General features: G+C 33.1%; 2 protein-coding genes across 2 annotated transcripts; one reads left to right on the forward strand and one right to left on the reverse strand.

Annotated features, from left to right (window-relative positions):
• The first annotated feature begins 4,842 nt into the window (after positions 1 to 4,842).
• LOC132622813 (phytosulfokines-like) lies at positions 4,843 to 5,758 on the forward strand. The gene is made up of 2 exons (XM_060337484.1): positions 4,843 to 5,298; positions 5,478 to 5,758. The coding sequence occupies exons 1-2, from the start codon at positions 5,176 to 5,178 to the stop codon at positions 5,604 to 5,606; spliced, it is 252 nt and encodes an 83-aa protein (XP_060193467.1). The 5' UTR covers positions 4,843 to 5,175; the 3' UTR covers positions 5,607 to 5,758.
• A 1,842-nt stretch (positions 5,759 to 7,600) lies between these two features.
• LOC132622185 (protein PHLOEM PROTEIN 2-LIKE A10-like) lies at positions 7,601 to 9,464 on the reverse strand. Its single transcript, XM_060336742.1, has one exon. The coding sequence runs from the start codon at positions 8,783 to 8,785 to the stop codon at positions 7,700 to 7,702; it is 1,086 nt and encodes a 361-aa protein (XP_060192725.1). The 5' UTR covers positions 8,786 to 9,464; the 3' UTR covers positions 7,601 to 7,699.
• Between the last annotated feature and the right edge of the window lie 2,573 nt (positions 9,465 to 12,037).

Genomic DNA, 12,037 nt, shown 5'->3' on the forward strand with positions numbered 1-12,037 from the left:
AGCTGATAAAATTATTATTTCTCGTGGAGGAGACTTTATTGGGAAGGGATATCTTAGTGGGGGTTTATTTGTACTGAACATTGTTCAAGAGATTACCAATAATGAAAATGTTTCCAGTTCTGCTTATATTGCTGAGTCTGTTGATTTATGGCATGGTAGACTAGGTCATGTTAATATTTCTTCTATAAAAAGACTTAGAAAAATGGAGCTAATCCCAGCGGTAAAAGTTGATGAATTTTCTAAGTGTCCTGTGTGTGTAGAAGCAAAACATGCTAAGAAACCATTTAACTCTGTTATTAGTAGGAAGACAGAATTGCTTGAACTAGTACATTCAGACTTAGCTGATTTCAAGAACACGATAGTAAAGGTGGAAAGAAGTATTACATTACTTTTGTTGATGACTTTTCTAGATACACTAAGGTATATCTTCTTAAGTCTAAAGATGAGGCAGAAAGCATGTTTTTGAAATTCAAAGCAGAAGTAGAAAACCAATTAGATAGAAAAATCAAGAGACTTAGATCTAATAGGGGCGGTGAATATAGTACCAATACTCTAGAGGATTTTTGTGAGAAAAATGGTATTATACATGAAGTTAGTGCTCCCTATACTCCCCAACAAAATGGTGTACCTGAGCGCAAAAATCGAACCCTTAAGGAAATGATGAACTCTATGCTTTTAAGTTCGGGTCTGTTTGACAACATGTGGGGGGAAGTTGTTTTGTCTGCGTGTTATATTCTTAATAGAGTCTCTCATAAGAAGTTATACAAGACTCCATATGAGTTGTGGAAAGGGTTTTCCCCTAACTTGAAATTTTTGAAAGTGTGGGGGTGTTTGGCTAAGGTTGGTCTACCTGATTTCAAACGGGTAAACGTAGGATCTAAAACTTTTGACACTGTTTTTATTGGTTATGCTCAAAATAGTGTTGCTTATAGATTTATGTCTTTGAGTGATTATTCTGTTTGTGAATCCAGAGATGCATAATTTTTTTAGCATGTTTTCCCGTTGAAAAATAATGTGCCTAGTGATGTGCAAAATAATGCTTCTACATCTATATCTGTTAATTCTCATGTTGTGCCTTTTTCTAATGTTGTTGATAATGAGCATGAAATTGAACTTAGAAGAAATAAAAGATGTAGAATTGAGACTAGTTTTGGTCATGATTTTATTACTACTTTCTTGACTGAGAATTGTGATATTGATGCTTTAAATGATGAAATAGTGTCTATTTACTTAATAGAGGAAGACCCTAAAACTTATGATGAAGCAATGACGTCAATAGATGCTATGTTTTGGAAGAGGCCATTAAAAGTGAATTAGACTCTATAGTTTCTAATCACACTTGGGACTTGCATGATTTGCCTACAGGTTCTAGACCCATAAGTAGCAAGTGGATATTTAAAAAGAAATTGAGACCTGATGGTACAATTGATAAATATAAGGCTAGACTTGTAATTAGGGGTTTTACCCAAAAGCAAGGTGTTGATTACTTTGATACTTATTCTCCTGTGACTAAAATAGCGACCATTAAAACTCTTATTGCCTTAGTTGCTATTCATAATTTAGTGGTACACCAAATGGATGTTAAAACGGCTTTTCTAAATGGTGATTTAGAGGAAGAGATCTATATGACTCAACCTGAAGGTTTTGTGATCCCAGGACAGGAAGATAAAGTATGCAAATTGAGAAAGTCCTTGTATGGCCTAAAGCAGGCACCTAAGCAGTGGTATGAAAAGTTCAATGGCACATTAGTGGCTGATGGTTTTGTTGTTAATGCTTCCGATACCTGTGTTTATTCTAAAATGATAGGATCAGATTGTGTGATCATATGTTTATATATGGATGACATGTTAATCTTTGGCCCTAATGTGAATGTTGTTAATGAAACTAAGAATTTTTTGTGTTCTAACTTTGAAATGAAAGACCTTGGAGAAGCAGATGTTATTTTAGGCATTAAAATCAAAAGAACTGTTAATGGCTTTTCTTCGTGTCAGTCTCATTACATTGAGAAGATGTTGAAGAATTTTGAATGTTTTGATGTTGCTCCAGTAAGAACTCCTTATGATCCTAGCATATACTTGAAAAACAATAAAGAATCCAGTGTTTCTCAAATTGAATATGCTAAAATAATTGGTAATGTTTCTCATGAACTATACTCGGCCTGATATAGCTTATGTTGTTAGTAGATTGAGTAGATATACTCATAATCCCAGTAGTGAAAATTGGAATGATCTTCATTGTTTGTTAAGGTATTTGAGAGGTACTATGGATTGGTGTTTGCATTTTAAAAAATTTCCTGCTGTTTTAGAAGATTTTTGTGATGCAAACTGGGTAACTGACAATGATGAAGTTAGCTCCACTAGTGGCTATGTGTTTACTTTGGGTGCAGGTGCTATTTCTTGGAAGTCCTCCAAACAAACCTGTATATCACGTTCTACTATGGAGTCTAAGTTTATTGCTCTTGAGTTGGCAGGGCAAGAAGCTGAGTGGTTGAGAAACCTTTTGGCAGATGTGCCATTGTGGGGAAGACAAGCTTCACCAGTCTCCTTACATTGTGACTCACAAGCGGCAATTGGGATTGCTAAGAACAATGTATACAACGGAAAAAGGAGACATATCCGCATCAGACATGGTGCAGTTAAACAGTTGTTGAAACATGGTGTTATCTCCTTGGAATATGTAAGGTCCGAAAGAAATTTGGCTGATCCTTTAACCAAGGGTTTAGCAAGGAAAATGATCCTTGAAACGTCAAGGGGGATAGGGCTAAAGCCTATGGATTAAGGTAATATGGTGGATACCCGTTTGTGGTCAAACGAAGCCATATAGGCCATCAATAAACACTAAATTTCCTATCCCTATGGCGCGTAGTAGTGTTTATAAGGTTGAGCTCTTTGCTCTTAATGATTCTATAGCCTTAAGGTGGTCTATGAGATAGACTTGATGGAATCACTTATGTGAGTGTAAAGGTGTGGTCGCCTTTTATGAAAGACTTAGGCCATCTTTCTAAAGCACTCATTAGACCCAAGGTGTGTGCATGACCATAAAGGCACTTTGTTAGTATCGCGGAGGTTGCACAAAATTAAGGATATGGTATGTGTTATGGGGGTCTCAAGTTATATCTATTCAGTTCAAGAGTACTTCAGTTTGTGAATATTAGTTGTTGCCTCATTTCACTATGTGTTAATTCAAATCGAAAGATATTAACACTTAAGTACATGTTCCTTCCTTTCGCCCAGAATTTGTTCTTAATCTTTATCTTTGCATCAGTGGGGGACTGTTGAGATTAATGCAAAGTCTTTAATTGTTGGAGTAATGTACCTTCTTTGAATGAATGAATTCCTTTCATTCATGACAAACTCCTGATCTTTCAATGCATTTTTCATTGAATGGAGGAATAACTCATTTACGATAACTCATGTTATTAAACGTCAATAACTGATGTATTGATTTTTGTAATAACGTATTGTCTGTAAATGCTACGCATTAGCATTTCCCTATAAATTGAAAACCTTTGAGAACATATCAACTACCAAAAAATTATCCTTTTTCTCTATCCTTTTTGTTTCCTCTAGAAATCTGGGCAATTGTATTTTGTGCAAAATACTCCAACTTCCAGCCACGAGTACACGTTTCTGGAAGAACTGTGAAACCTTGGGGAGCGACCGGCTGTGAACGATTTGTACCGGTGTTGGGCCGAAAATTGCTTTCAAGGCAGTGGCTCGCCACGACACAATGTTTGTGATAATTTGATTACTATTTTTTAATTCCAAGTTCAATATCAATATTGTGGTATTTTTTCCTAACAAAAACTAGCAATGTTTTGTTCCAATATACCTATAAAGGTCAAGCATTTAAGCGTATAATATTAACGAATTGTTTTTTAATTTTAAATATAAATAAATATTCAAATAGTATCTTTTGTGTCTAATTTTAGTGCAATGAACCAAACACCCAATAAAAAAAAATCTCATGTATTATTAATTCATGTATAAATAAATAACTAATCCCTACATTAGTAGTTCTTGCATTACTAATTCATGTATAACTTGTCTTTGAACCAAACGACCCATATGTTTTTTTCATTTTCTCGGGATTTATCTAAGGTCAAACTTATATTCCTCTCTTTTTTCATTTATAATTTAAAGGAAGAAAAGAACATAGTGTCTTTCGCTTAGTCAAAAAACAAAAAAGAAGGCAATTTGCACTTAAAGCGGCCGAAAGCGCTAAAAGAGTGTCTATTTTGTTCTTGCACTTTTCTTTAAGCAAACATTCGTTGGATTCCTACAGGTTTGGTCAACTTAAGTAAACTGTTACAATACTACTAATAAATAACTTCACAATTAAGCACGCCTTCCAGGATTTAGTTAATAGTAACCTTCAACAGAATCTAGCTTTATATATGTGAGATTTTAATATTCAAACCCATCATTCATCCGCATGCACAATTATCATTTTTAATCAATTTTTACGTACTATTAGCTAGCCTTGAGAAAAAGTTGATCCAACTGTTGGAGATCAATCTTGTAATTCTCACGTGAAAATGGAGGAAAAACTAAGCACGCAACTATATATTTTTCTCTTATTGCATCTTTGTACTTTAAATATATGGCTTAGCACTTCATATCAAATATCAAAGCATTTAGAGGGCGCTTTCCGTTCCAACCAGATCATATACAATATAAATTTAAATTAGTCAGATTAATGAATGTTTTAATGAATCATACACAATATAAATTGTCGGTGAATATATCATCAGATACTATATGATTGTAAAGGACAAAGGAAGTCGATCAGTTTACGATTGGCGTTATATATATAGTCACACCTCACACGTTCTCCATCATAAAATTACCGTGGTCGCCTTCAATCACTTCAACTTTTAAACCACCCTCTGCCCATTCTTGTCGTTCTCGTGTTAATTATCAGACCTCAAATTTCCACCAAGCTCCTCTTCCAGAATCTTTGTTTTACACTTTATTTAGTCCACATAAAATATAGTTCTTCATTTATGGAGTAGTAAAAGACGCCCCTTTGACTTTTCGGCGCTCACACTCACTTTTGGGATTATCCTTCTCTCATATTTGCAGTATAAATTAAGTTCATCCTATTAATTACAGTGTATAGAATCAGAAGAGCTATAGAGCATTATCTCCTTCATCTTATTTGGAAGAACCAACCATGTCTAAAGCTCGTATCAGTTTCTTCATCTTCATAATCCTCGTCCTCTTCTTTACCTTATCTTATGCAGCTCGTCCCCAGCAAGCTTTTTTCCACGCCACCCTCAACAAGAATCAACATCAGGTAACTATTAACTATACTGTACATTATCTTATGTTCTAAAACATTTGACACCATATATAGGATCGATGAATTGGCCAGAGCATGCATATTAAAATCTTCGATGTTTGACACTTAGTAAATTTTCCATGCTTATTAGCTTATATTAACATTGGATATTTGCTGCTTTTGATTCGTTTTAGGATGTTGTTGAACCAAAACAAATTGAAGCGGAAGAGAGCTGCAAAGGACCACAGGAAAAAGAATGTCTGGAGAGGAGGACATTGGCTGCTCATCTTGATTATATCTACACCCAAAATCAAAACCCCTGAAGGGAAGAGAATCAGTTCTTTTAGGGGAAAACTCTGTTTGTTTTTAATTTATGGTGCTTGGTACAATCTAGTTATAGCCTTATAATGGGTCTAACCAATGTAACTATACGAGAATGCGGTTGTCACTGATACTTATTAAATTTCTCTTGTTCTATCCCTTGTTGAATTACACAATCTTCCTCTCAGTATAGTTCGCGAGATTTTCATAAGTAATGTCAATGTTTGTAAAATAAAACGAACGAGTGAGCCACTTTACTAATAAGCGGTGTCATTTTTTATATTTATATCTACTAATTTTGATGAAGTAATGTCCCATAAAACTGCTTTGAACGTGGTATATCCGTCCCTGCTCCATCCCTGCCGACTGCTGACGTGAAAGAAATTTAGTCGTTCACTCTTGAGTCTCGACTATGATGTAGGAGTATTTTTTATTTTTTTTTAAAAAGGTGCAAAGCCGAAGTCAGAATTTTTAGTTTATAGGTTCTGAATTATAATTCATTTTACTTACTGACTTTTGAGTAGATTATTTGTGTTGGAAATAACCTTGTGTAATGCAAAGAATAAATAAATTATCCCCTTCATATTCAATTCTCATTTAAAGCCTGATTTAATGTTGATTTGAATAGCCATGGTAATGGCTCATTAAGTTCTTTTTAATGGCCGAGTTAATGACTCATTAACCCTCTTCGACCCCTTCATATTTTCAACCTATATTAATCAGCCTTCTTTGAATTACACACAGAAAAATCATCTCTTCTTTCTTGAAAGTTAATCTTTTCCTTCCAATTTCTGGGCAATTCAGTTTGTGCAAACTCCAGACTTTCAGTCGCTAGTGCAAGTGTCTGAAAGTGCTGCGAAACCTTAGGGATCGACCAGGTTAAACGATTTGCACCGTAGTCGGTCCGAAATCACTTTCAAGGCACTGCTTGCCACGACGCAGCGGTGATCCGATAAGTTGATTCTATCCCTTTGTTCGTTTTACTGATTAATACTGTTGATATTTCCAACAATTTGTACATATGCAAATACAGAATTTGAGCCCAAATTAGTGGGTTCTGCCGAAGCCGTAACTTACACAATGGCTCTAAAGGTGGATCTAGAATTTAAATATTATGAGTTCTAGATGAAAATTCTATCACAACCCATTTGATTATTGGTTCAAACTCTATCATTTATACTTATTTAGTGAATTTCTTGATACCCACTGTCCTACTTTGTGTAGGATGTTGGATTGAATACGATTTTGAAGAAGAAAAAAGAAAGATTTTGAAATTTATTGTCTAAAATAAGACTTACATTTGTGTGACAATAACTTATCTTATTGAGGATAAAACGTTACATTTAAATTATATTTAAATATAAAAAGGTTTGTTATTCTTTTGGAAATAAACTAAAAATAAAAAAAAATATACTGTATCACTTTTAAAAACGATAAAAGTATATATATACAAGATTCACGCCAAAACCATTTAATTATGTTACAATCCCAGCCCTCTACGCCTGCTGACTTAAAATCTAGAATCACCTTTATGAGGAGGGCATGAATAACTTAGTCATAAGCTATTCCTTCGTTTCAATTTCGATCATTCAGTTTATTGCTTAGCAGTTAGCACTAGCTCATATGCGAAAAATCCCCTCACAAGTACTTCAAGCACATAACTGTCGTTATCAAATAACTGCAGTTGATGTTATAAAGGTTGAGAAAGTTAAAAGGAACTAGTGCTTATTGCAACATTATCATTGGTAGCCTAAAAAAGGGTCAGCCTGATGAGAATTTTCTCTTGAGCTCTTATTTTCGTTAAGCAAATTCATGCTCTGATCAGTAACTACTGATAATTAGTTTGCAACAGATATCCGTAGTTGAAATTTTCCTCAAAATTCTTCTTCTTACCAAAACCATGATCACCTCTATCTAGAATTTAGAAATCAAAGAACTAAAGAGCAAAGACTAAAGATACAACGTACAGTGCTAAATTCACACTTAGAAACAGATGAATGCAAACTGCAACCGGTCAAGCCACACATTACTAACATGCAAAAGAGTTTTACCACTCAAGAACCTCTTTTGAAATATTGTAGTCATAGTCATAAACTTAAGTCAGAACCAAAATCCAAGGACCATTCAACACGTCTACACACAAACTAAGGCATAAGCTAACAACAACAGAGGACTTGCCACTCAAATATCTATAAGCTTCAACACTCCTGTCAACAACTGCCTCATTGATAAATTCAACATATCTTCTCAAACACTCGCACAACTTTTCCAGCATAAACTCCACGAAAGATTTAACAGACTCAAAAAAAACCCTCCCAGTCAAATCAAGAACAAACCTCTTATTACTTGGCACTGTTAAAGCAGGAGATACAGAAAGATCAGATGAATCTATCTCTGTACTTGTCAAAATTTGATGAGAAGTTTTGACAAAAGTTTCTGTTGCACCATTACATATGGTCACTAGCATTTCTCTCATTTTAGCTTCATTCTTGGGATTTGTCAACCCAGAAAATATTTCGTTGTAGGTATTGATACGCATTGTTTTGTCAAGATAAACAGTAACAGCAGTGCTCACAAATACTTGTACACAATGTCCAATCAATTCTCTACACTTATCCTGGAAAAGATCATCAGCATAGTACTCAAAATCTGAACTTTGTTTGACAGAATAAAAAGCCAACACCAAATTCCTTGCAAAACTTCCCATAATTACCGAAGCAAAACCACACCCTGCATCAGAAAAGAGCTTATTTAAGACTTGGTCAAACAAAGTAGAGTCCATTCTCTCTGTTTCTTGATGATAACCTTTGAGAATTCCAATTGTCAAAGCGCTAGTGACCTTAACAATAGACTCTGAAAACTCATCTGACTTAGGAATCTTGGAAATTTGCCTCAAACTTCTAGGAATTTGATCAGAATTTGACAGTATAAACTTCTGTAAGTCTTTAGAGAAAATACCAATTGTATCAGCAGAATCAGACACCATTTCAGCTAAAGAAACAACTGAACCAAAAAGCTTCAACAACCTTTTCCTCTTTCTTACCATAGAAGGTGAGTAATAAGCTTTATATGCACCAAAACCAGTGACACCAAGAGCTCCCATAGCAACAAGAAAGCTCTTGTTTTTTTGAGTATATTTCAAAGCCTTTTTTATTTGTTTCATATCCAAATAATTCAACATACCAAGAATACCACTAATACACTTATTTTGTACCACTACTCAGAAGATCAGTAGGACTTACTTAATGTAGAAGAATGAGAATTTTTTTTTTTTCTTTTTCTTTTTTGGGGTCATAGAAGAAAGAAGCTGATCCAGTAGAACTTATGCATGTACTATGAATCTTTTGATAAGGACGGCTTAGATTAGGACAACTGGTGGGGTCTCTGAACCTTCTTCATTCTGTTTCCGCTTGCAGGTTATATGTAGGGTAGGCGGGGTTTTCTAGATTTAAGCATTGGATATCTTTTTTTTTTTTTTTGGGTAGAGCAAATGGATAAATTGATTGATATGGATATGGATATGAATGTAGAATTTAGTTTTTCAATTTACTCCTGAGGGGTCGTTTGGTAGATAATTAAAATTATTCCGGGATTATAATTTTGAGATTAATTTATTTCATCTATTGAGATTATTTTATATCATTTAAAAAATGATATAAAATAATTCTAGTATAAGTGGGATAAGAAGGGATATCTCATCTCTTAGAATGGGATGCATTTTATACCTCATTTGATATAAGGTATAAATTTCTCCCGAAATTAATTTATATTTTCTATCAAACATGACATAAAAATTAGTGCTGAAATATCACAGCTTATACCATGCACGAAACGACCCCCGACTGTGAATGCAACAAAATTGAGTTAAGCGGATAGATACAGGACGAAACGACGGTTATGTACTCCTTGTTGAGTTGTTGCGTCACCAACTTTATGGCTAATCTGGGGCTCCGTTTACTTTATTCTTTATTTACTACCAGTATTTCGTTTTTTTTCTTCCTATTTAACTAAATTTAAAATTGGTCAATTAATTTATAAGTAAATATCTTTTGATTTATCTACACGGTTTATGCATACTTCAATACTTATACGTCAAATATTTATAAGCTAAAATCAGTTAAAAATCATAATTACTCACCTTCCATTTTTAATTTAATAAAAAATTTTACTATATTATTGAGTACTTATAATCCCCGAACCACTTAAAACACCTCGCCTTGACTTCACCTTGTCATCTTTTTAGGACTCCTATCTCAGCAACATCTGTCTGCCCTAATCAAGAGCAATAGAAACCTCTTCACCGTCATAATTAATCGGATTGACTTGAGTTGGAAAATTCTTTGTTTTGTTAATCAACTTTCTTCATCTCTTTGGAAACCTAGTTACTATTTTGCAGCGTTCAAACTTCTATTACTGTGTGTTTATATCCAAATATGAACTCCATTATCTATTTTTTGTTTTATTGTGTTTGTAATGAAAAATGTGGATATAATATTTATTGTTGAATAAAATAATACTTAATAAATTTATTACAGATAATATTATCTAATCAATTTTAAGCTAAAAGTAAATTCATAAATTAATCTATGCTTCCTTCAACATAAGAAAATGTTTATCAACGCTTATTAGTTATTACCAAATACTTCAACCGTTTATTATCAACTTTTAACAAAAATTAGCAGATATATAATCACTTATTTATTAAATCAACTTTAGTAATTGTGCTAATTAGCAACGTCGAACTAGCTAAACTAAACGAGCTCTATATGCCTACATTAGGGCTATGTTTTCTGAATCATTGTCGCCGACATTTTCTTTGAGAAACTTAGGTGCCGTTTGGCCATAAAAAAAATTCACCTTTTTTCGATTTTTTTTTTTAATTTTTTTACTTTTGGGCGTTTGGCCATAAATATTCTGAATACAACTTAAAGTTGTATTCCGGAATACCAAAAACTCAAAAAACTTATTATTTTTTTTAAAAAAAATCACTTTTTTCACTTTTTTACAACTACATTTCTCCAAAAATTACAATTTTAAAAACTATAGCCAAACACAACTCTAACTCCAACTCCAAGTTCAAAAATTTCAAAAAAAGTGAATTTATTTTTGGTATCTATGACCAAACGCCTACTTACACTCGGCTTAGTCATAAAACTTAGGTGTCGTTTGGCCATAAATACCAAAAATAAATTCACTTTTTTTGGAATATTTGAAGCTGGAGTTGAAGTTATGTTTGGCCATAATTTTTAAAATTGTAGTTTTTGGTGAAATGTAGTTGTAAAAAGGTGAAAAAAATGATTTTTTTTTTAAAAAAATAAGTTTTTTGAATTTTTGGTATTCCGGAATATAACTTTAAGTTGTATTCGGAATATTTATAGCCAAACGCCCAAAAATGAAAAAAGTGAAAAAAAATTCCCCAAAAAAGTTAATAATTTTTATGGCCAAACGGCACCTTAATCAAATGTCCAAATGTCCAAACGTCTACTCTTCTTCTGAATTCTTCACTCTTTCTACCCACTAGGTCACCCTTCTATAACACTTTTGCATGCCCTTTGCTCAAATCCTAATCTTTTCATTTTTATTTTGGAAACTACTTTTTTTAACAAATTTTTAATAAACACACAAACGCGAGAATATTAATGCAATATATATATATATATATATACACACACATTATACAATGTATCACAAAATGTTGTATAACCATGTATAAACAGAATATAACTGTATAAACGATGTAGTGGTATATTTAAAATTAGCTTAGTTTGTCAGGTGATCATCTTTGTTATACTCCATTTTAACCGGAATCAAAATGGTTTACAACATTCCGGTAAATCCGGGATTAATTAAAGTAAAAGGAGTCGCCACCTAATTATTTATAATGAATTAAGACACCTAAAGTTTATTAAAGTAATTGTCTAAAGTTAACTCCATTTTAAAGTCTACGAAACTTAAAGATTCAAGGTAAGGGTTCAATTAATCTAAAGGGAAGATATTAGGTATCCTTTAAGATCCATTAATAATGTTTAACCGACCGGACTTAGAGTCAATTAAAAGGCCAAGTGTGAATATAAAATTCAATTGTTTAAACTTTTAAAAGGGGAAAAGTAAACTAAAAATGTTCACATGTTTCAAATTAACATTGGACGTGACCGACTTAATATAAAATACTCAACGAGTCAATATCAAAATGTAAAAAGGTTTTTCAGATTTTAAAACGCCTGTTTATGCTTATGAAGTAAAAAAAAAAAATAAAGAGGCAAAACGGGATTAGCAGATTAGTGCAAGATCCCAAACATAAAGGATTTAAAAGAAAAAGTGATTACCGAAAGGGAGATTCCATTAAAAAAAATTACTGATTTTCAACAAAAGTGAAAGCTTCTTGGACATTACATAACAGAAGATTTTCAACAAAGATTTGACCAATTCTTAA

This window comes from Lycium barbarum, chromosome 12 (genome assembly GCF_019175385.1).
Source record: "Lycium barbarum isolate Lr01 chromosome 12, ASM1917538v2, whole genome shotgun sequence".
NCBI classification, from domain to species: Eukaryota; Viridiplantae; Streptophyta; class Magnoliopsida; order Solanales; family Solanaceae; genus Lycium; species Lycium barbarum.

What these genes read in the sequence shown, in the direction of transcription:
- LOC132622813 (XM_060337484.1), top strand. Translation starts at nt 5,176, where the DNA reads ATGTCTAAAGCTCGTATCAGTTTCTTCATCTTCATAATCCTCGTCCTC. An exon ending in TCAACAAGAATCAACATCAG is followed by an intron (nt 5,299 to 5,477) that starts GTAACTATTAAC and finishes GATTCGTTTTAG; the next exon opens with GATGTTGTTGAACCAAAACA.
- LOC132622185 (XM_060336742.1), bottom strand. Translation starts at nt 8,785, where the DNA reads ATGTTGAATTATTTGGATATGAAACAAATAAAAAAGGCTTTGAAATAT.